General features: G+C 35.7%; 4 protein-coding genes across 4 annotated transcripts in view; 3 read left to right on the top strand and 1 right to left on the bottom strand.

The window, feature by feature from the left end:
• The window catches only part of Cks30A (Cyclin-dependent kinase subunit 30A), a 204,656-nt gene that overhangs the window by 77,203 nt on the left and 106,268 nt on the right, over positions 1 to 21,185 (top strand). The window lies entirely within an intron of this gene.
• Positions 1,613 to 5,070, bottom strand: LOC147074365 (ATP-dependent (S)-NAD(P)H-hydrate dehydratase-like). The gene is made up of 2 exons (XM_085943466.1): positions 4,653 to 5,070; positions 1,613 to 3,036 (listed from the first exon to the last, which is right to left on the bottom strand). Exons 1-2 carry the CDS (start codon positions 4,929 to 4,931, stop codon positions 2,284 to 2,286), a joined length of 1,032 nt encoding a protein of 343 aa, XP_085799592.1. The 5' UTR covers positions 4,932 to 5,070; the 3' UTR covers positions 1,613 to 2,283.
• LOC147074364 (ATP-dependent (S)-NAD(P)H-hydrate dehydratase-like) lies at positions 10,893 to 15,186 on the top strand. The gene is made up of 2 exons (XM_085943634.1): positions 10,893 to 11,264; positions 14,084 to 15,186. Exons 1-2 carry the CDS (start codon positions 11,010 to 11,012, stop codon positions 14,834 to 14,836), a joined length of 1,008 nt encoding a protein of 335 aa, XP_085799760.1. The 5' UTR covers positions 10,893 to 11,009; the 3' UTR covers positions 14,837 to 15,186.
• On the top strand, positions 16,960 to 20,607 carry LOC147074363 (ATP-dependent (S)-NAD(P)H-hydrate dehydratase-like). The gene is made up of 2 exons (XM_085943632.1): positions 16,960 to 17,288; positions 18,946 to 20,607. Exons 1-2 carry the CDS (start codon positions 17,025 to 17,027, stop codon positions 19,696 to 19,698), a joined length of 1,017 nt encoding a protein of 338 aa, XP_085799758.1. The 5' UTR covers positions 16,960 to 17,024; the 3' UTR covers positions 19,699 to 20,607.

Below are 21,185 nucleotides of genomic sequence, written 5' to 3'. Positions count from 1 at the left end.
TACGCGACATGCATCTCAATATAATCACAACTTAAGACTCTTTTTTTCTAATCTATTTAGTTCTCAGAACTGATTACCTACCTTTTTTTCTATGTATCGTCGGTGTTTTGTAAAAAGGGCGAATTAACCAAAATGCTATTTTACAGGAGGAGGATTTTTAACTATTGACATTTATTTGTTTATGACCTGTGGATGATTATAAATATCTAACAAATTTATAATAAAGCATATAAAGAACACTGTCATTATAATAGGCATTATTATATAATATTTTAAAAGGCCTAATATGTGACATTCACTTTTTATTCGTAATTTTAATTAATTTAATTTTAGTCGATTATCGTTTTTCAGTACTTTCCTGTGGAGATACAAATTCGCCGTTTTTACACAACAAAGCTAGTGGGGTTAATATTGTATTTTCATTAAAATCTCGATTTCGCCAAAATGGTTGATTCGCCCTTTTTACAAAACACCGACGATATGTACTTAATTTTTCGAATATACCAATAATTGAAGGCGTCCCATAAAAAGGGTCTATATCAGGGAATTATGGGAACTGAAATACCCAACGGGTCAGGAGAAACAGGCAACTGATCTCGAATGTGGAAGAATATGGGATAAAATTAAACACGTGTCAAGGATACGCTTGTATTACATTCTGACAACTGCTGTCGTTGTATGCACTGACGCTCATTCAATATGGGTGTATTTGAAGGTTACAGCACACTATTGTGGTTCATTTTCGTAGGACACTCGCATTCAAAACCCTGCGTCAAAATGTAGTGTATTTATTAATCTATTCTATGGTCTATATGCAATAACAACAATTTCAATATTTTATAGATATTTATTGTTTTGAAAGATAGTAGAAGTATTTTCCTATCTTAAAAATAATATTTTATGCTAACACATAATGGAGCAAACAAAAGAAACACAAAAAAAAAATCAAATTAGTAAAAGTATCAAATTGTACATCACATAGAACCCTCCCCCACGTTAGCCAACATTTTCGAATGAATTTTGATAAAGTATGGCGATATTATGAAAATATTAGGGATAGAAATACCGGTATTACAGTATTTATCAATACCGAAATACCGGTTTTAAAAATCCAAAATACCGAAATTTTCGGTATTAAGAAAGCACACTCGTTTACGTTTTTGAAAATGAATTATAAGTTATGTGCTGCTAAAGTGCAAATATATTGAGTGAATCCAACAGAGGTGAAAAAATAATAAAACAAATTTCATCAAATATATTTATATAAGTAATTGTCGCTAAGAATTATCATAATATTATTTCGAAATATAAAACATCCGTGACAAAAATGTTCAATTATTCTTTAATTATTGATGACTGTACAAGCGTTGAATTTAAGAAGCTTTTTCTGCAGCCGGTCTCATTTGCATTTGATGAACTTTTGAGAGCTTTAGTTAAAATTATCAATATATTCAAATTACTTGTAAAAAATCACTAGTTCTACAATTCTTATCAATACATATTTTTAAATGTCATCATAATAAATGTAGGTATGTAAGTTTTTGCTATAAAATAATATTTTAAATATATATATATTTATTGATAAGCACCTACTTCTGTTTTTTTTATGTTTAAGAAATACCGAAAAACTGGTATTGACATTTTCATTCAGTATTGCAATCCCTAACTGTTATATGTGTCGCTGAGTTTCAATACCCGCTATAATACTTTTTCATTATGTTGAGAAAATCAATAAAAACTTTTTGAACAAAAAAGGTTTTTGAATGTTTCAGTAGTGTTATAGCGGGATTTGATAGACACATTGATTTTGTTTCATAAATGACAGTTAATCGTAGCGGCTTTTGATAGAGGCGATAAAATTTTCATGTAGAGATTTTAATAACGAATACAACGATATATATATATCTTAATTATTTCAAAAAAGTGTTATACTGGGTTTTGAAACTCAGCGACACATATAGGCCATAATATATACAATTATATAGAACCTTTTTATCAATTTATTCAATTAATATGATGACAACCTTCTTCTTTATAAATGTTTATTATGAAAAGTGGATCTGAAAAAGGACCCCCTGATCTACTAAAATTTATATAAAAACTTAAAGAGTCAGGAAGGTATTATCGTTTCTTAGAAGAATGGCATTTATGACTAACTGCAACTCACTTCAGCGATTTTGATGGGGTAACCACAAGGCACCATCTGGTAGAGAAAGGGTTTCTTCAACATAGGATGAGATGAATTAACAGCGACTATGCGGTATTGTTGTATTATAATATTAATTAAGACATATCAAAAATAGCACATTGAATGTTGTCAATCATGTCCGAAGTGAGCATGCTTCTTCCTTTCTCTGTGAAAGTCTTCCTGTTACTGGCTCTTATTAGTTTCGCGGCAGAATATGAGGCTACTGCCGGTGGCAACATCGGCCCGTGATCGACCGTGTTGTTGAAGTGAAGATGTCTCGTCGCCCAGAAGAAATAAGTGGCCGTAGCTCCAGCCAGCATGTCCCCCTGACCCGTGGACCGCCTGGCCGATCCGCCTTCGCTCAATGTCCAAGTGTGCTCTTTATACTTGCTTATTCCCATATCCGTGCAGCCTTTCCTGAATATATATATATTGTCCCCGGTTTTTTTGAAGTCGATATTGATGGAACTGTCGCTGGACGACGAGGACATCTTTAATTCGATGTAGAGCTTCTCGAATTCTTGGGAATTCGTCATGAATATAACGCCGGGCATCGGATAATTGTAGAAAAGCTTAATAACAGCGGCTGTCAAGAAATATTCGTCGAAGTCGACTACGAGTGGCTTACGTTCTTTTTTGCATTGCTCGACAATTCTGGGCAACAAATTGGCGACATACACTTCCCTCTCTAAGCCCGGTCCCAGCACGATGACGTCCATTAGTGTTATCATTTCGAACAATTTATTTCCGATGTTGAACACGGGGTATACGAATATCTCAGGGTTGTATGCTTTAATGGGGTTTGCGGCGATTAGTGTTGAAAACACATGCACAGAGTCGGCACCGGTCTGAAAGTATAAAATGTGTTTTATCACTTAGTATTCCTCCTAGGGTCGTCATATCGAAAGAAAGTTTATCGAAACTGAAATACCATTTCTTTTTAGATATGACAAAAACACAGTATTTTTTAAAAAAAAAAAAACAGTTACAATACCCATAATACTAAATTTAGATAATAATTGTGAAGAATGACTATTTAATAAATTGTACAAAAAGTTTTGTAAATAGCATCTAATCTCGTCTCGTTCGAAAGTATATAATATTTATTATGTTATGCCTTAAAATGCCCATGATGGCCAAGCGGTTACGCGGCAGGCTTATAATATTGTGGGTCTCAGATCTCACATATTTACATGTTGTTTTCAATGTGTGTATGGACCTAATAGGTTGAGCAAGTGGCTAACATCCATTATTTGATCCTTGTAGGATCGAGCATGTTGATATAATGTAATATGTATTTTTGAAAGTATTAAAGTTATTTGGAACTATAAAATGCTAGTTATATGTTATCCGGTAAACATTTTGAAATGTTTCTGAATTGGTTTTAATAAATTTTATACTCATACTTGATAAAGTTCACTATATGTAGGCTTACTATAATTATGAAACTCTAAACTGGGACAGGAACGGGATATATGGCAAAGAAACAAATTTAACCTTCACAAACTGTTTAAAAGTATGTAAAAAAAAAGAATGCAGACCTGCAGCAGAAATTTAAATTAATTTATTTATTGTACCAGTCCGCATTTCTCGTTGGAATGTACTTTTTTCGCACCCTTCTCCGCTGTCTCATCACATAATATACGCTACTACGGTCAATCATGATACGGGACAAAATGCCGGGACGTCGGGACCAATGTGTGAAACCGGGACATATGGTAAGCCTAACTATGTGTGAAACATATAAGTACTGTCAAATATTTTTAACGTGGTGAAATTTTTTTTTTTGACCATGTCCGAACCTAATAAGACTATAATGGACCCTCCACATGGAGAGGTTTGTATTAACAGATTTTGTTTTTATGAGAAATGGATGTTAACCATTTGCCCAACCTATTAGGTCCATACTATGACTCAAACACGAATTGAAAAACATGACGTGTATTTGCCAGACCCAGGATTCGAACCTGGCACCCATGACGTTATAGACCAATACTTAAACCCCTCGGCCATTGTGGATTGAATACCAAGTGATGAAACACATGAAGTAAACGTTTGTTATCTTGAAAAGATTTATATTCACAGAGAAGATAGAAATTTGAAATCTAGTTGCCATAGACCAAGACTTTGGCGGCAGTTTTGGTTTATAACTTAATATGAGACAGGTCATTGAACGCAGGAGTTACACAAAAACCTCTGAATGCCCTTAATATTGAATGCGCGTTGCATTTGCGTGACAAAATTTAATCTATATTACAGTACAGATGTCAATATCAAAAATAACATATTATTCATTAACACGTGATTAAGTTTATCTCATATTCTCCACAATTGAGAAAGAACCTTCTTACAACTAACTACACCCAGAAAGCAACGCACTATTATTTTTGTGTTCTCAGCTTTCTTCTGTACTTCAACTGATACGGTACCTATACAATCAACCAAAAAAATAAAGTTAAATTACCTTCAGTGCTGCCATGGCTGCAAAGTACGGTGATCCAGTATTATCCAAGCACCCTCCGATGATGCCGACAGTGCCCATAAACCCAGTCAACCGGTCTTTGTTCGCATTTTTGGGTACAATCTTCTCCACGTACATCGACATGCCATTGTCATCTCTTTTGCCCGGCTCCCTACAATCTGTATTCCTGTAAAACGCCTTTGTACTTGGCTTACAGAAAACTACTGTCAAATTCAATAGGACAAATAATAACAACTTTAAACCAATCCTGTTACTGTTCATTTTAGTTTTGTTACGTGTTTGACAGTTCGCTTAATATATCTGTTATTATTTGTATGTTTAAAGCAATTTACAATACGACTGATCTTTGATTTAAATATTATGTGACGTCTATCAGTATGTAATAAAATAAATTCCCCGTTTTACCAACTTTCATAAGAATTTTACTGAAGTATATCTATCAATGTTTAGATAATAATTATATTATGTTTGTTCAATTTTTGTATTGTTTTTCAGGGGTATTAAAGACTTTTTTAAATATCTTTATTGCATAAATAAAAATATTTAATAAGATGTGACGCTGTCAAAAAATATACTTCAATATGGATAACCTCTTATCACTTATAATTAGTAGTAGTTATCTCGCACTATGAGGCCGTGATCGACCGTCTGCTCACACAAATTTTAAACTAAAATTACTAGCCACTGTTGATTGCAGTGGCGAAGAGTAGAGGTAGGCTGGATAAACCCATAAACAGTGCACATTAAACTTTGTTAGTCATACGTATTTATTTTGTTTTCATTGAAATAACACTACAATTTAGAGATGGTGTTGGTTAGTTTTTAAAATTCAATTAAAATGAGTAAACCAAGTTATAATAGATAATAGTCAAATAATACTCGTCTCTATAAAATATCTAAAATTATGCTATTAAATCATACATAACTTTGAATATTTTATAGGTAGAATAATATTTTTTATTTATTAAAGTTTGGTTTATGCAAGGCTTTATCAATTAAAAAAATGAACCAACAATATGTGTAATATGAGGCGTCTAATTACAAAAAGCGACAAGTTCACAATTCAATATTTTCGTGAAACAACGTTTTTATGTTTCAAGCTTCAATTATTTGTTTTAACGTGAGATTATTTTTTCCGTTGTATTCTATGTCGAAATTAGATTGACGAGATTGACATTTTTTTCAGCCGATAAACTCTTAAATGTAATAAATATAGGCAAAATAAAATTGGACGTAGCGCTATTTGTACCTCATTTTTTAATTTACTCCGCATAAGGCACATATTTCCATGGCACTGTCATGATTAGATGCTACAGCATGGGAGAAGCCTTTTTCAATATTGAACGTTCCCTTATTGGTTGACTTAAACACGCACGAAATCAACCAAGCTTTTAAACACGGACTTGGCGCTTTTTGTAATAAATCGAGACTTAAAATATTATTTTTCGTAGGGTTATGTCGCGTTTTGGAATTCACACAATATCAATACATATTGTGTAAAATTATACAAAGAATATGTGCGTATTTTTTTCTCGATTTTGACCAAATGTGGACTTATCGCTTTTTGGAATTAGACGCCTCATATGTATTTTTAATCCAACGAAAACAAATAAGTACCTATGAATAAAAATGTGCCAAATTTTGTCGTATCACCCAAAATAGACCAAGTTAATTTTGAATTATTCAATAAAAACAAATACGTATAACTAACAAAGTTCAGTGTGCATTATTTATGGTGGATGTTAACAGCCTACATCCACCCTTCGCCACTGCTCGATTTATTTGCATAATCTAAAAAATTAAACACACAGTGACATCTGTTTGAATAATTATAAAATACTAAGCTACAAAGAGTTTCGCTCTACATGTGATAGATAGATAGTGTCATAGTAATATCGTGAGGCATAGAAAAGGTTTATAGGACGCCCATTAATAATCCGATCACTGAAGTAACGTCTATCTAATCTCAATGGAATCTGATCATTACAAGCATAATTGACAAGATAAAAATGTATGTAAGACGTCGCTATCTTAAAATCCGACAATGTCTTAAAAAATAGTCACGCTGTATGGAAACACCAGACATCTAGCGAATAGTTTACTGTATAACCAGAAAAATGAAACTGTACATTTGCAATGAGAAAATTGTTTTTATTGAAAGTCTGGCTCAATATAATGTAAATTGATGAAAAAAAATGATAAATGAAAGAACTACCTTAGAGCTATCTACTAAAGGGCGTAAAATTGAATAACAATCGTAATATAATTTATAATCTATTCTTATTTGGGAGTTTAAAATATCCAATCTACGATTAATGTATCACAGTAAGTTGTATATAAAAATACTAAAAAGCATTCCCTTAAAGTCCCATAGAATTGATGAATTTCGGCATAGTAGATGCATAAAATGTTTCTGCAAGGTAAAGGGCGCCAGGAAATTGATCCATCAAAATTGGAAGGGCAAGTTTTCTCATAAATTTGTTCCATGTTGTGTTAAGGCTTGCGGTGGAGATATATTTATTTAAAAAGAACGATTACAGCGTCTACAAATGGAGCCGGTACAGGGTGCGCTGACCTGTTAAAAGACAGGGTCTGACTGACTGGTCTCCAAACGCATTAGCTGTTGGCGACATCGACCTGACAAGGTAGGTAAAATATATCATGTTACAACAATCTATTCTTAAATTTAGTTTAAAATGTACAACAAAAATATATAACCAAATCTTAATATTATTCAATAATTAGTCCTAGTTAAAAGACCACCATAAGTCAGTTCCTACCTAACCTACAAAGGAAAGTTATATAAGTGGATGATGGAAAGTACGGTAACAAAATGTGTTATCAACTATTTTTTATCAATTGTATAACAGTATTCCACATTGGACTAATTGGTAGAGTGGCTGTATCTGAATTAATACGGAGTCACAGGTTCGATCTTCCGGCTGAAAAATGCAAGTTGTTTTATTTAATAATGTTTTAATTTGATCCAGTGATATAATCCAATCGGTTGGACGAATGGTTAACAGCTGTTTCTCGTAAAAAGTCTGTTAAAATAACCTCCATTCTGTGGAGTCCCATATGCTCTGAATCTGATTCTTTGTAAGGTGCGTGCAATGTCTGGCGTCACAACTACTCCTAGACATTCTGCATTATTCCCATATGTTTAGCGAGTCCTTTTATATCATTAGGATTACATTTTAAAAATATCAAATCCCCTGTTAATTATTATTTATCAATAATATTGAACTATCACCCAAAACGTACAAAAATAAAATTGTGCACTGAGAAAATGTTTGCCGTTTTATCATACACATTACGGTTAAGGTCAGGTCAGATCTTGACTTGACATGCGTTATAAAAATGCAAGCTAAAAATTAGATGAGATATTGAAATATGAGTCTGGTAAATTGTACGTAACATTTTCTACAAGCGAATTATGGCCGAATACATTTGTGCCCATTGCAGATGACAGGAAAGCATTGAAACCAAATTAACATTATCTTCGACTAGCATTTCGCCGAGCGGTGATTTGTATGAATTTTAAAAATACCTGCCATTATTCACAAAGTCTATTTCAGGACAATAAGAGATGTTACAATTATTCAATTGCTACTTCAGTGAAACAGCAAATAATTTTCATCTATAGGCGCGACGAAATTTTGTACTCGCTGGCAATCGGAGACCGAACGTCGAGGTGTGAATATGACAATTTGTTTCGTGATGGTGACGGGGGTATTAATTCTTAAATCGTCTAAAGATGACTAAAAACGTTACCCATTTACTTGAAAAAGAAAACATGTCAATGAATATATTATTATTTTTACTAATAGAACAATAAACAGAACATTAAATGGACGCATGTTGGATTTATATGACAAATTATATTTCATTCGGCATGCGTCATTTGCATCCGCAACCCGTAATCTGCGCATCGCCTAGCCACGATCTTTTTAGACCATGCCTCAACTTGGAGGTATAGCCGTAATCAAATGGTAACAAATATTTGATAACAATAGCAAATTCGTTAGAATTGAACTGTAACAGTGATATAGTACCACTTTGGCATTATAGTACCTGCACACTTACATGGATTTACTGGCAACAATAGTGTGTAAATTAAATTATCGCGATAAAAACTGTATACACGCAAAAGTGCTGACTTTCTCGCCAATTGCATTCTTCAAGCGTAGCGAGACGCGATTTTGTCATTGTACAGTGCTATTTGCCCGGTTGTGAAAATTAGTAAACGTATTTGGTTTCTTTTCTGGGCAGGTTCGCCACTGTCGTTCTACTGCGCAGGCGCATATATCGCACAAGTTCCAACTATTATGTGAAAATTGGGAAGCCGCTGAACTTTTTTGATCCATGCATGCAAACTTGCAGGATAATATGTCTTTACTCATGCATTGTATTGTTATGGTCTCAATAATATGTACGTAGTGTCAGCAGTAAATAATCCATACATCCATAAATCCGTACAGATATGGTCGGACCGCCACGGTGTCGAGCGAGAGAAAGTGATGTAATAGGCGTGATGTAAGCGCAGACCAGAATAGCAACTGTAACAATAATCATATTCGACTTGCCCAATTTCCCCACACTGGAAGAAATCGCATTTGCGCATGTTCAAGATTAAATTGTACCACTATAACGTCTATAGGTACCCTACATCGTTTATAGGCTAAATATGTATCTACTGCTATTCTTGGTCTGGACTGGGTTTTAGAGTCAAGTCTCATGGTGATGAAAATTTAGCATGTTGCTTGACCCTCAACCATTTGTGTTTTATGGTCTTTCCGTGATATACCCAACATGCACGTTTCCATGCTACGCTGCGCCAATATAAGTATGTTGTAATCGTTTTGAATGAGTCAGACATTCATAGGTTTTTAAAAATATGCAGACAACAACTGTTATACTTTTATGCTGTTGCGAAAAAATAATTATATTTCAGGTACCTTACCTATACGTAGAGTAGTATTTTTTAGTCGTGTCTCATGCGAGGTCATTTCAGCGAGTGTATGGGCAAGGGAAAATGACTCTAAAACATATGTTTGTCTTACTTCTTTCTACCTATCTGCGTTTTTAGTAATCCCCCCTGCATCGCTTGTCCGCTAAGACCATAGATAATATACGTAAAGCTAAACGACCTCGCATGCATAAGGACTAGGGATTCCAATCCCGGGATCCCGAGCTATTTTCGATACCTATGAATCCCGGGATTAATAAACATAATACCGGGATTTCGGGATTGATTTTTTTATCAATTTTTATGGAAAATAAAATAAAAGCGAAAATACAACAGAAAAAATACTTTTATTATAAAATAACTACAGTAGAAATAAACTGAGTTTGAATGAAGTTTGATTTATACCCATGTGTAGGTTGCCGATTCATTTAATTTTTTCACATACATTATTAAAAATGAGAAAGATTGAAAAAAAACTATGCTTCACACTTTTAACAAAGTAATTCCACCATGATATCATACGTTTTACGGCAGTTTCATATTTGGCTGACTAATTATTAGATTTATGAAGCGGAAAGGCCATAAGTACGCCATGATTATTTGCTTTACTATTTTAAATCTCGCTAATCCATTCATTAAGTATTTACTATCAGTAACAGCAATCTCCTATTACATTCACATTATTATTTACTCCATTAAACTTATGTATTTCCAAGATTGAACGTATACAATATTAACAATAAATGCCTTAAATAGTATCAATAAATTATTTTTGACCGATTTTATCAATGTTATTTGTAAATATAAAAATTTTATATTAACAAAGGAAAAAATGCCAATCCCGGGATTGTCAAATTGTAATCCCGGGATCAGAATTTTGGCTCGGGATTGGATTCCCTAATCAGGACTAAAAAAGCACTTCTTTAGTGTGAGGCCTCAGTGCCAGCGTTCGGCGCAGCGTTGAGCGTTTTGCGCAACTCAAACGTATAACCGTATAAATATATAACCAAAAAAAGACATTGTCTACGAACATTTTCACACACGGTTATACGTTTGAGTTGCGCAAAATGCTCAACGCTGCCACTCAGGACGTACACTTAGAGTGCCGCGAAAATTTAATATTAAATTTGGAAGAGTTTGCAGTGACGCAAAAATGGTTGAAAATCACTTTGAGAACATAAATATGACCAACTGACTCTCTCACTGTTGTGTCAAGCGGGGTCAATAATAATTATCATATTAATTCAGATAATAAGTTGCTTTTAGTAGGTATATTACATACTTTATATATTTTTACGATAAGTAAAACAGTGTAAAAGTACGAAATATAATAATGTAAAATAAAATAGCAGTATATATCTAACTTCATTATGTTCAAAACTCTAGTATTGTTTATTTTGACATTTCTAGTGTTTACATCAACATGTCAGACTCTTGATGATCCAGCATATTCCAGATACAGTGGCTGCCGTGAGCCTAGTGTCAACGATGATCAGTTTGTGGCGAATGTCCAAACCATTATTCCGACTTCGGGATCCAAGGGATATCTTGGGATCATTGGAATCGTCGGAGGTGGTCATACTTACACCGGGAAACCTTATTTTGCTGCGTTGAGCGCCTTAAAGGTGAGACAACTCGATTTCGTGTCGTACGTGTGCCTATGGACAGGGGCGGATTTAGATATTATGGTGCCATACTCGCAGCACTGATTGATTACATAAAAAACAAGACCTTTAAACTATCTACCTAACGAAAAGTAATATTTCATATACTTAAGTATTTTTTTTTATTGTAGTTATATCTACTTTAGGCGCGTTTGGAAAATCAGATCAGACTGTACTTTTGGCGTGTGACATGTAGCACATAATTTATTATTCACACGAAAAAAATCGCACTCGATTGGATTCGAACCGCGATTGTTCGGTTATCAGCCGAACGCACCGCCTTTACGCCACAGTATAATAATGCAATAGTGACGATTATACAGTATAATATTATAGTTTATTCCGTTGCCTAGGCAGCGAATTTATTATTATATGTACGAAGAATTGTTCCGTTGCCTAGGAAACGAATTTATTATTGTCGGCCATTTGCAATTCCTTACGTAAACAAACTATTATACGTCATAGTGGCAGTTGTTACATTAAAAATATAAACAACGATAAATAATTATATAATTTAGTAATATAATTTGAAGTGTATAGAAATAAACCAACGGCGTTCCAATAAACGGTACTTTTTCTTGAGTATGTAATTTAACAAGATAATTTAGAACTAGTCGAATAATCTAGGTTATGGCAAGTTTTGTTTTTAATAATGTTACGCCAAAAAAGTATAACTTCTAAGGCACGTACATAAGTACACACACCGATTTTTTTTACCAAAATGTACCAAAGCAATATTTTTCTAATTGACACTCAATAATGTGTAATTCTTCAAAATTCCTCAGCCAGTGCTTACTTCCACAGTAAGTCTTCAGTAGTATAGGAATTTCTTTTCCCACGATGGCCGAGCGGCTTACGAGTCGGCTTATAATATCGTGGGTCCCAGGTTCGAGTCCTGGGTCTGGCATTGATATTGTTTTTCATTTTGTGGTTGGAGTCAGAGTATGGACCTAAAGTGACAAAAAACAGAAAAATCTCCAGTCTGTGGATTCCCTTATATTATGATCTTTTATTTTTATTATCATAATTGAGATTATATACATAATTTGAAAACATACTAGAAAAAATCTTAAAAAAAATACGACGCTCGACATGACTTGAACATGTATTCACTGGATTCGTGCCAATGTGGTTTACCGATTAAACTACGGACGTACTACTCAATTACGACGAAATTAACTAGTAGTATGTACTTACGTAGTTTTGTCAAGAACTTTCACTTTCTTTTCACATTTAAAAAAATTGAGTCCTACGCTTGCACTCATAGCATCGCTAAGTTCGTACCTGCCTAAGAAATTAAGATTCTATGGCACTATGTCGATTTCTGATAGTTCAAGCTTTACGACCTAGGCAACGACAGCAACAGACACACTGGCGCATCCAGGATTTAATATTGGGGGGGCCCAAAGAGGAGAATGTAAATTAGTCCCATAGGCTCTTTTTCTTCTTCACAGCCTAATTTCTCGTTTATAGGTCTTTTGTCTATTGCACTCGGTGTACCTACACCATGGTCCCCACATCCTGAGACAGGCCCTCAGGCTTAGATATTTGGCGGGCCCCCTACCTACCGCTAAGATTAAAGATAGTGTAAAACACTACATTAACATTTTTCAAATTGTGTTTTAGTTCAAATTAAGGGTACTTATACAGTGAATCATTCGCGATTTTTAGTACATCTACTTTAATAATAGAGCTGTCGAGTATCGACACATAATAATAAAAATATATATTGCACAATTAAATAATTAATAAAAATGTTCATGGCCATACAGTAGCACCGCAGGCGACTTTTTTTTACTGTTAAAGCTTATTTCTGATGTGTGTTTATCTCACTTATCTGGTCAACCCGACACGCCGGGCCCCCACAGCATGCACCCCCAGGCTAGAGCCTTGTCAGCCCTCCCCAGCCATGACCTACACCACTCCGGAATTCGGGTGGACACCCAGAATTTTTTAACAGTTCCATTAGGGATTGCGTTTCTAAAAAAACCTGACATTAATTAGTGTTTTGAAATTTTTGTGTTAGAAATTAAAATCTAAGAAATTTTTCTAAAAATGTGCTGGAGAATTACAAATCATTTTTTGCCGTGTTTTTATTTCTCTAAGCCCAACGGTATAGTTTATTGGCTTTCAATTTCAATGTTTGACTAATGAAATACGTATGACTGACAAAGTTTATTGTGGACTATTATTTATGTCAGATCTTAACAGCCTACCTCCACCCTTCACCACTGCCATATACCAGCGGTGGCGAATCTATCGTAAGCGTGCCATGTTTGAAAAACTTTTGGTTTCGTTGCTAAGCATTCCAGTGTAGCTGGGATCGTTCCAGAAAAGAATACCTCAATCTGGTTATCTCCATGCGTCGCTTCATATATTTATATATTCACCAGTTACACAGTTAAGTGCAGTGACGTCCCGTGGGGGTAGGCAGATTGAGCGTCGCTTGGGGGCGGCACTTACTTGAAGGGCGGCAAGCCGAGGAAAATCATTTGGTATATATAGGAATAACTACCTAAACTGAGTACTTAATACCGAAAATATCTTTCTTTTCAAAGATTCAACTCACTGGTTGGAAACAAAATGTATTAATTAGCATAAAGGACTTTAATTTTTGTCAGGTTTGCGATGTCTAATTTTTTTCCCCTTCCAGTTGCCCTTCGACGTCCTTGGTGACCAGAAACGACACGAGCACGGGTATTCAAAAATATTGTATAAAAATGGGGCGGCATTTTGTCTAGGGACGTCACTGGTTAAGTGTTTAATTCATATGTTTGCAGGTAGGTGCCGACGTTGCGAACATATTCTGCACAAATGCCGCTGGTCCTCCCATACAGTCAATGAGTCCCGATCTCATAGTGCATCCCTTCCTGGACACCAACTTCGAGAAAGCGTTCCTACTCATGCACAAGATGGACGTGATTCTCCTTGGGCCAGGACTCGACGAAAACGGACACAGCATCAACGTCATAAACAGAGTTGTCACTCTTTGCAAGACATCTTATAAACCTCTGATATTACACTTGGATGAATATTTTTTGACCCAAGCAACCATCAATTTGCTCTTACATTACCCTTCATCTGGCGTCGTGATGATCACAAACGCTAGACAGTTTGAAAAGGTCTACCCGTTTATAAAACGCGTGGGTACTTTAAGCGACAGTCGCTTGGACATTAATTTTGATAATCTGGGAAACTTTTTAATAATGCGTACCGGTTGCACAGACGTGGCGGTGAGTGCGAAGCCATCGACTTCTTGGTGCAACAGTAGAGGGGATCCTCCTCTAAAAACTATCAGACAAAACGAGATGATATCTGGAGCTACTGCCACATACTTCTATTGGGCTTTTAAAATGTTGCCAGCAAACTATACGTCAGCCAATGGAGACATGTTCCCTGCGGCTTTCGCTACGTATTCCGCATCAAAACTGGTGAGACAGGTGACCAAAATGGCCATCGATGAAATCGGAATCAGTGCTACTACGAAGGATATAATTGGCAATATCCATCTGGCACTATATGGGGCGGCATGATTCCGTTTGACTTTAACCATGAAACACAAGATCAATGGGAACTGGCTTATTACTATCCAGTATGTTATAACAGGGTACTCAAACTTGAACACGTGTTATAGAACAATAATATTATTTATTTTCGATAGTTCGTCTGCCTCATATTAATAAATAAATACGTAAACATAATGCGCATTAAATATTTGAGGACAGTCAACGCGCTTTGTGTCCCTTGGTTGTATGTCTGCTGTTGTAATTGCTGCACGCCCGGTAGGGTAAGCCAGTTCCCAATAACTTTGTGATCCCTGACTTTAACATTATTGTATTCAGGGCCGCACTAAGGGTGTTTGCCGCACACTATAATATTATATAAAAAATAAAATTTTAAAAAACGAACTTAATGTTTATTTATTTTGTTCATCAAAATATAACATGTTGGTCGGGCCAATATGCTTGCCCTCATTCCTTTCTTCCCAGCTACTTCCAAATCCCTTATTTATTATTGTCACAAGACCAGACAACGAACAATTGCTGGTCATCAGGCGACAGTGATTGAATAACATTCAGTTAGCTCGAGTAACATCAAGAAAGCGGTCGTGTGCGGGCTTGCTATAGCTTAGCCGTTGTTAACTACCGAGTGACTCAAAACACATATGTTTGACCTTCGTTGCACTAAATCTGATACGGTTTGAGCGAACGTCGCGTCTATCATCCATCCTGAACTTGTCATCATCATTTATCAACTTCATATAATATCATCCATCAAAAATGTCCCGTCGTGAACACCGAAGCAGCTCCAGCGCGCGCCAGCCCTCTCAACATAAAGGTCAGTGTCTGGCATCCTGTGTAACCCCCCCCCCCCTTGGTCCGTAATCCATCAACCAGCACCATCCTCAAATTACAGTCCAGTACTAAAAGCGCCACTATATAATATTATAGACCATATATTTTCCTTTTCAGACAAAACTTTCCATATTTCACAAACGTTGTGTCACCCAAACACAAATTCCCAGGAGGCCCATATGGTCTTATTGGGATCGGACATGGTCGGGGGGGGGGGGTTGAATCAGTCAAAGTACATTAGAGTGCATGGCCATCTCAGTCTTAGGTAACTGCTCCTAAAACATTCCCAGTCATAAAAACGAATGATGCTTCACATCAAACGTAGGGTCTTTCTTTGTGATACGCCCGATTAAGACCGGGTGTGGTGATTTGGCCATTAACTTCAATCCCTAGAGCAGGGGTGGCCAACCTTTTGCATACCATGCGCCAATTTTTTTCACAGACGACTTCAGATGCGCCATACAACTCGAAACTCAAGCACCTTTTCTACCTTCTTACGTGCATGTTTGGGGTTGGAAAATAGGGATAAGGGTAGGATCTGCTTCGCTTAGGGGAGGAAAAGGAAGGAACTCAATCACGCAATTAAATTAATTAATTTATGCCCGTTCAAAAAACACTCGTTTATTATTATAGCGCCAATCTACAATAGTCAGAAATGTCTCTTGAACGAGAGGGTGATCGCTGTCGTGGACCCCGCTGATGGTGCTACAGTTGCCGAAGAGTCTCGTTTGGTGAAGATAACTCTGGACCACAGTTGTTGGATGTGATTAGAGAGAGATATAGAGAGAGCTCTGAGCGGGATGGAGCACTGAGAGCTTTTGAGCGTTTGGATTTCGCTAGTCTTTCAATGTTTGGTGTTAAATTTGTTACTGAGAGAGCAGCAGAGAATTCTTCAAATTTGAATCAGTTATTTGTGATCTTGTTTTGCTTTAAGGTGTTGAAAATATGAAGATGGATTCAGCTATGGCGCCTACTTCAAAAGAATAAGTAGGCGCAAAGATGCAATGCGCCACTTGTAATCATCCAATACGCCATGTTTGTCGCATGGACCACGGTTTGGCCACCACTGCCCTAGAGTAAAGAATAACTTATTAGTAGGTACCTATTGAGTTTTTATCACTGCAACGTAACAAACCAATAACATGATATTGAGTGTAACTTCTTCAAATTAATTTATTATCAAAGCTATAGGGGGAATTCTCAAAATCTTAGAAATACCCAATAGTTCACTGATATTGTGTCAAGGGTCAGCTGTTTGATAAAACATAATATCACTTATTTGCGATACATGAGACGACATCAGTACAAAAAGTATCAAAGCAAAAATCACACTACTCTCGAACTGTAGGTAAACAAAAACGATAATATGAAAGCAATTTCGTTAATATTTTTGACGTTTATGGTGTTCAAGGCGGAGTGCCACACCATGGACGATTCGGCGTACTCCAGATACGCTGACTGCCGCACGCCGACTTCCCATGACGACTACTTCGTGGCGAACGCCTCTATTAGAGCCATCCCGGTTCTGGAGCCAGACAAGTCCAAGGGCTACCTTGGGACTGTAGGGATTGTTGGAGGGGGGCATACTTTTTCGGCGAAGCCTTACATTGCTGCGTTGAGTGCGTTAAAGGTAAGATAATGTCAATTAAAATTCTTATAAATCTGTGGGCATACATTCTTTTATTATTGAAGTCAGGTCACAGCGCTCGAAATGGACCGGAACGCACCGGAGCACAGCTCCTGTTCGTGAATTCCTCGAGATTATCGCTCCGTCTCGTGGAAAAATGAAAAATTGCATTAGGATTCATGAACAAACCATTTACACATTTAAATACATTTTTTAAATGTATGCGAAACTGAAAACTCAATTTTCATATACCTCGCCGACAACATTATGCCCAAATCTTGCATGCCACAAAACTGTACCAGCAAACCGTCTAATCTTGACAGGTACCTATATAACAAAAAAATCTACTAATTACATACACTCTTTTTATATAATCTTACATAAATATTTTAATATTTTCGAAAAATTATCGAGCGCTCCGGTTCGTAAAATTGCCCATTTCAAACGCTTAGTCAGGATTGAAGGCAAAATGAAATCCTACTAGAGTACTACTAGAGACATCTAGCGGTGGAGTTACAAAGCATACACGTTAATACAATTTGATGAAATAAAATCTTAACTGTATCTTATCTATTGTTTTGATTTAATTTATAAAAGTTACGAACAGTTTTCATAGCACATTGGTATATATTTTTGCGTGAAACATGATTCAAACCGTGTCCGGAAACTTGTACGTATGCAGTTCGCCGTATCACACTTCACCGTGAATGGCTGTAGGTAATATTATGGCCGTATATTAAAAACCATCCAACCTCTTTGGGTCGTAAAGTAGGTAAGGTACTGACATAACATTCATCTCTAAATAAAACACGGTTTTTGGCAGTGTACACTATAGATACTTCAGGAAGCCAGCAGCAAACAAATTTTGAAAATAGCCGATATACTGGATTATTTGTTAGGTAAGGTTAGGTTTTCATTCTTGAATTCGTGAACTTCGCCAAGATCAGTTATGAAAATTGAATTAATGTTCATATTGAATCTAATAAAATAATTGGAGACCGTATAATATACCTACGGTCATCTTTTTCCGATAAGAAAGCTCACGGCGAACTGTGTTTACTTACAGTTTACATGTAACCGATTCAAACACGTAACTGCTTTGTATAAATATTTCAGTCCTAAAATTACATTAAATTCCATGGACTCTACCTATTTAATTTCGAAGTATCACAATTCACCGTGAACTGTTGTATTGGATAAAGATTGCCGAAATAAACCATAACAAAATCCCTGCAACTAACATCAAAGGGGCCTGCCTACTATATAACAATTCAAATTGATACCTTTTTTACTTGTTACACTGACATGTCTTTTCATTTTATTTTTTTATCATGCAGGGCTTTAAAATCAGTCAGTCCTCGGGCCATGCCCTTCACTGAATGATATTTATATACATATATTTTTGCAGCAGCCAGCAGCAAACAAATTTTGAAAATAGCCGATATACTGGATTATTTGTTAGGTTAGGTTAGGATTTCATTATTGAATTCATGAATTTTGTCAATATCGGCATTGAAAATTGAATTAATATTCATATTGAATCTACTAAAATTGGAGACCGTATAGTACTTATACCGTCATCTCTTTCCGATAGGCTCACGGCGAACTGTATTACGGTGAAAATATTTTACGTACAATTTACAAAAATATCCTGTTTTAGGTTGGTGCCGACGCTGCTCACATATTTTCCACAAATGTGGCTGGTCCAGCAATTCAATCGATGAGTCCCGACATCGTCATCCACCCGTTCCTGGACACCAACATAGAAAAGATGATACTGGCTCTAAACAAGATGGACATAATACTCCTCGGACCGGGATTCGACGAAAACGGCCACAGCATCAACGTGATCACCAGAGTCGTCAACTTGTGCAAGACATCTAAGAAACCCCTCGTCTTACACCTTGATGAGTATTTTCTGACGCAAGCTACTGTCAACTTACTTTTAAAATTCCCATCTCCAGGTGTTATAATGATCACGAACAGCAAGCAGTTCGAAAAGATTTACTCGTTCATTAAACTTGGCAACACTTTTAGTGAATCCCAATCGCATATTAAGTTTGATGATTTGGATAACTTTTTGATTATGAGAACTGGATGTACTGATTCTGGTATGAGTGCGAGTCCAATGGCTTCTTGGAGTAACAGCAATCTGAAACCGATGAGACGGACGGCCAAACAGGACGAGATCATCTCCGGAGCAGCCACGACTTATTTCTTTTGGGCTCTTAAAAGTTTGCTTGCTAATGATACGACGCATTTTGGACCGATGTTCCCTGCGGCTGTCGCAACGCATGCGGCATCGAAAATGGTGAGGAGGATCAATAAACTATCCGTCGAAGAGAATGGAAGAAGTGCTACTACTCTGGATATGATTGAAAAGATTCACGAAGTCCTTTACGGTATGCCGTAATTCCTTCATATCGGTACTTTCCATCAGCACATATCGTTGTCATACAACTAAAAGTGAACAACTGCAAAAACAGCATTTTACAGTAGAGCCATTTTTGTTTTTAGCAAGGTACTTACTTAAATGGTTCCATTATGTACAATTTTACATACTAATATTTAATTTTTTATATATTGTAATGACAATTGAATTTTCATTTTCAGAACTTAAGATATTTATTTACTTTATGAGAAAAAAAATAGCCACTTGATCAATTTTACTTGTAAATGTACATAATTATGTAGTCATAGTAAACACCATCATAAGAAATAAAACAAAACTTTACTTTGTTTTTAATTGTACACATAATACAAATATTCAAGATATTATAAAACATTCAACTGTAATATAATTATTAAATAATAATAATGCAACAAAGAAAAGAAGCATCTACAGATTCTACAAAAATCAAATACAAAGTAATTTAATAAACATATATTTAAAATCACCTCTTACTTGGTTTTTACACATCAAAAATTGATACCTCAAACAACGTTCCCTGTAAAATTGTCACTTGGTCAATTTTTCCAGGTAAAAAAATGTGTCGTCATTTTGACAAACTCGGGTTAGCATGTTTCCAGGCTGTAAATCAGCTGGGCATTTTTTCCAGACGCAATGTTAGTAAGATGTCAGATAGTCATTTAATGCATTTTCACGAAAAATTCATTTGGGCACTTTTACTTGACATTGTCAATGATATACTTACAAAATAATATTCGAGTGCTTATCGTGGAGCTGTGTGTCTCATGACAATAAGTGTAAATAATAATTCAGAAACTTTTATAATATTCAACTTAATACGATAGTAAACATATCGGTTGTGATTTTACGTAGATGTGTCAATAGTAAAATAAATTATGTTTTTATAAAATATGTGATTTGTGTAATTTTTTCATCCATTAAAGATACTTTATTGCTGACTTCCTCTTTTATCGGTATGCTTTTGTGATACATGGCCCGCACATCCTGGAGCGGGCCCCTAAGCTAGGATCTTTGTCTAAGGTTAAAGGCAGTCTAACTCTTTACAGTGGCATTTTATAAATGGTGTTCGAGGTCAAATAAAATTCAGTGTATTTAACACAATTATGGAATCGTCGAGTGGCAACACAAGATAACCAAAAATTGCATCGCATATATTTAAAAATAGTAATAACCCAAAGTAAAATAGCACCGCAGGCAACTTTTTTTACTATTAGAGAAAATTAGTGATGTGTGTTTATCTCATTTATCTGGTCGACCCGCCACACCGCCCCCCCTGAACCCGGACCCCTAGGCAAGGGCCATGATGTGATTTTATATATTTTATTACTGTATTGTTAGCAGTGAAAATTCTCCAAAGAAAGACATTCAGTTCATTGGTTAAAAATAGAAAATATTGAACTTTTTTTTTACTCAATAACCTCAAAATATATTCAAATTCTCACGGAATCCCTGGCACTGGCCTCCGTTGA

This window comes from Rhyacophila brunnea, unplaced genomic scaffold (genome assembly GCF_057557595.1).
Source record: "Rhyacophila brunnea isolate RB1 unplaced genomic scaffold, BYU_Rbru_1.0 scaffold_16, whole genome shotgun sequence".
NCBI classification, from domain to species: Eukaryota; Metazoa; Arthropoda; class Insecta; order Trichoptera; family Rhyacophilidae; genus Rhyacophila; species Rhyacophila brunnea.
This window is presented reverse-complemented; position numbering and strand designations above follow the sequence as displayed.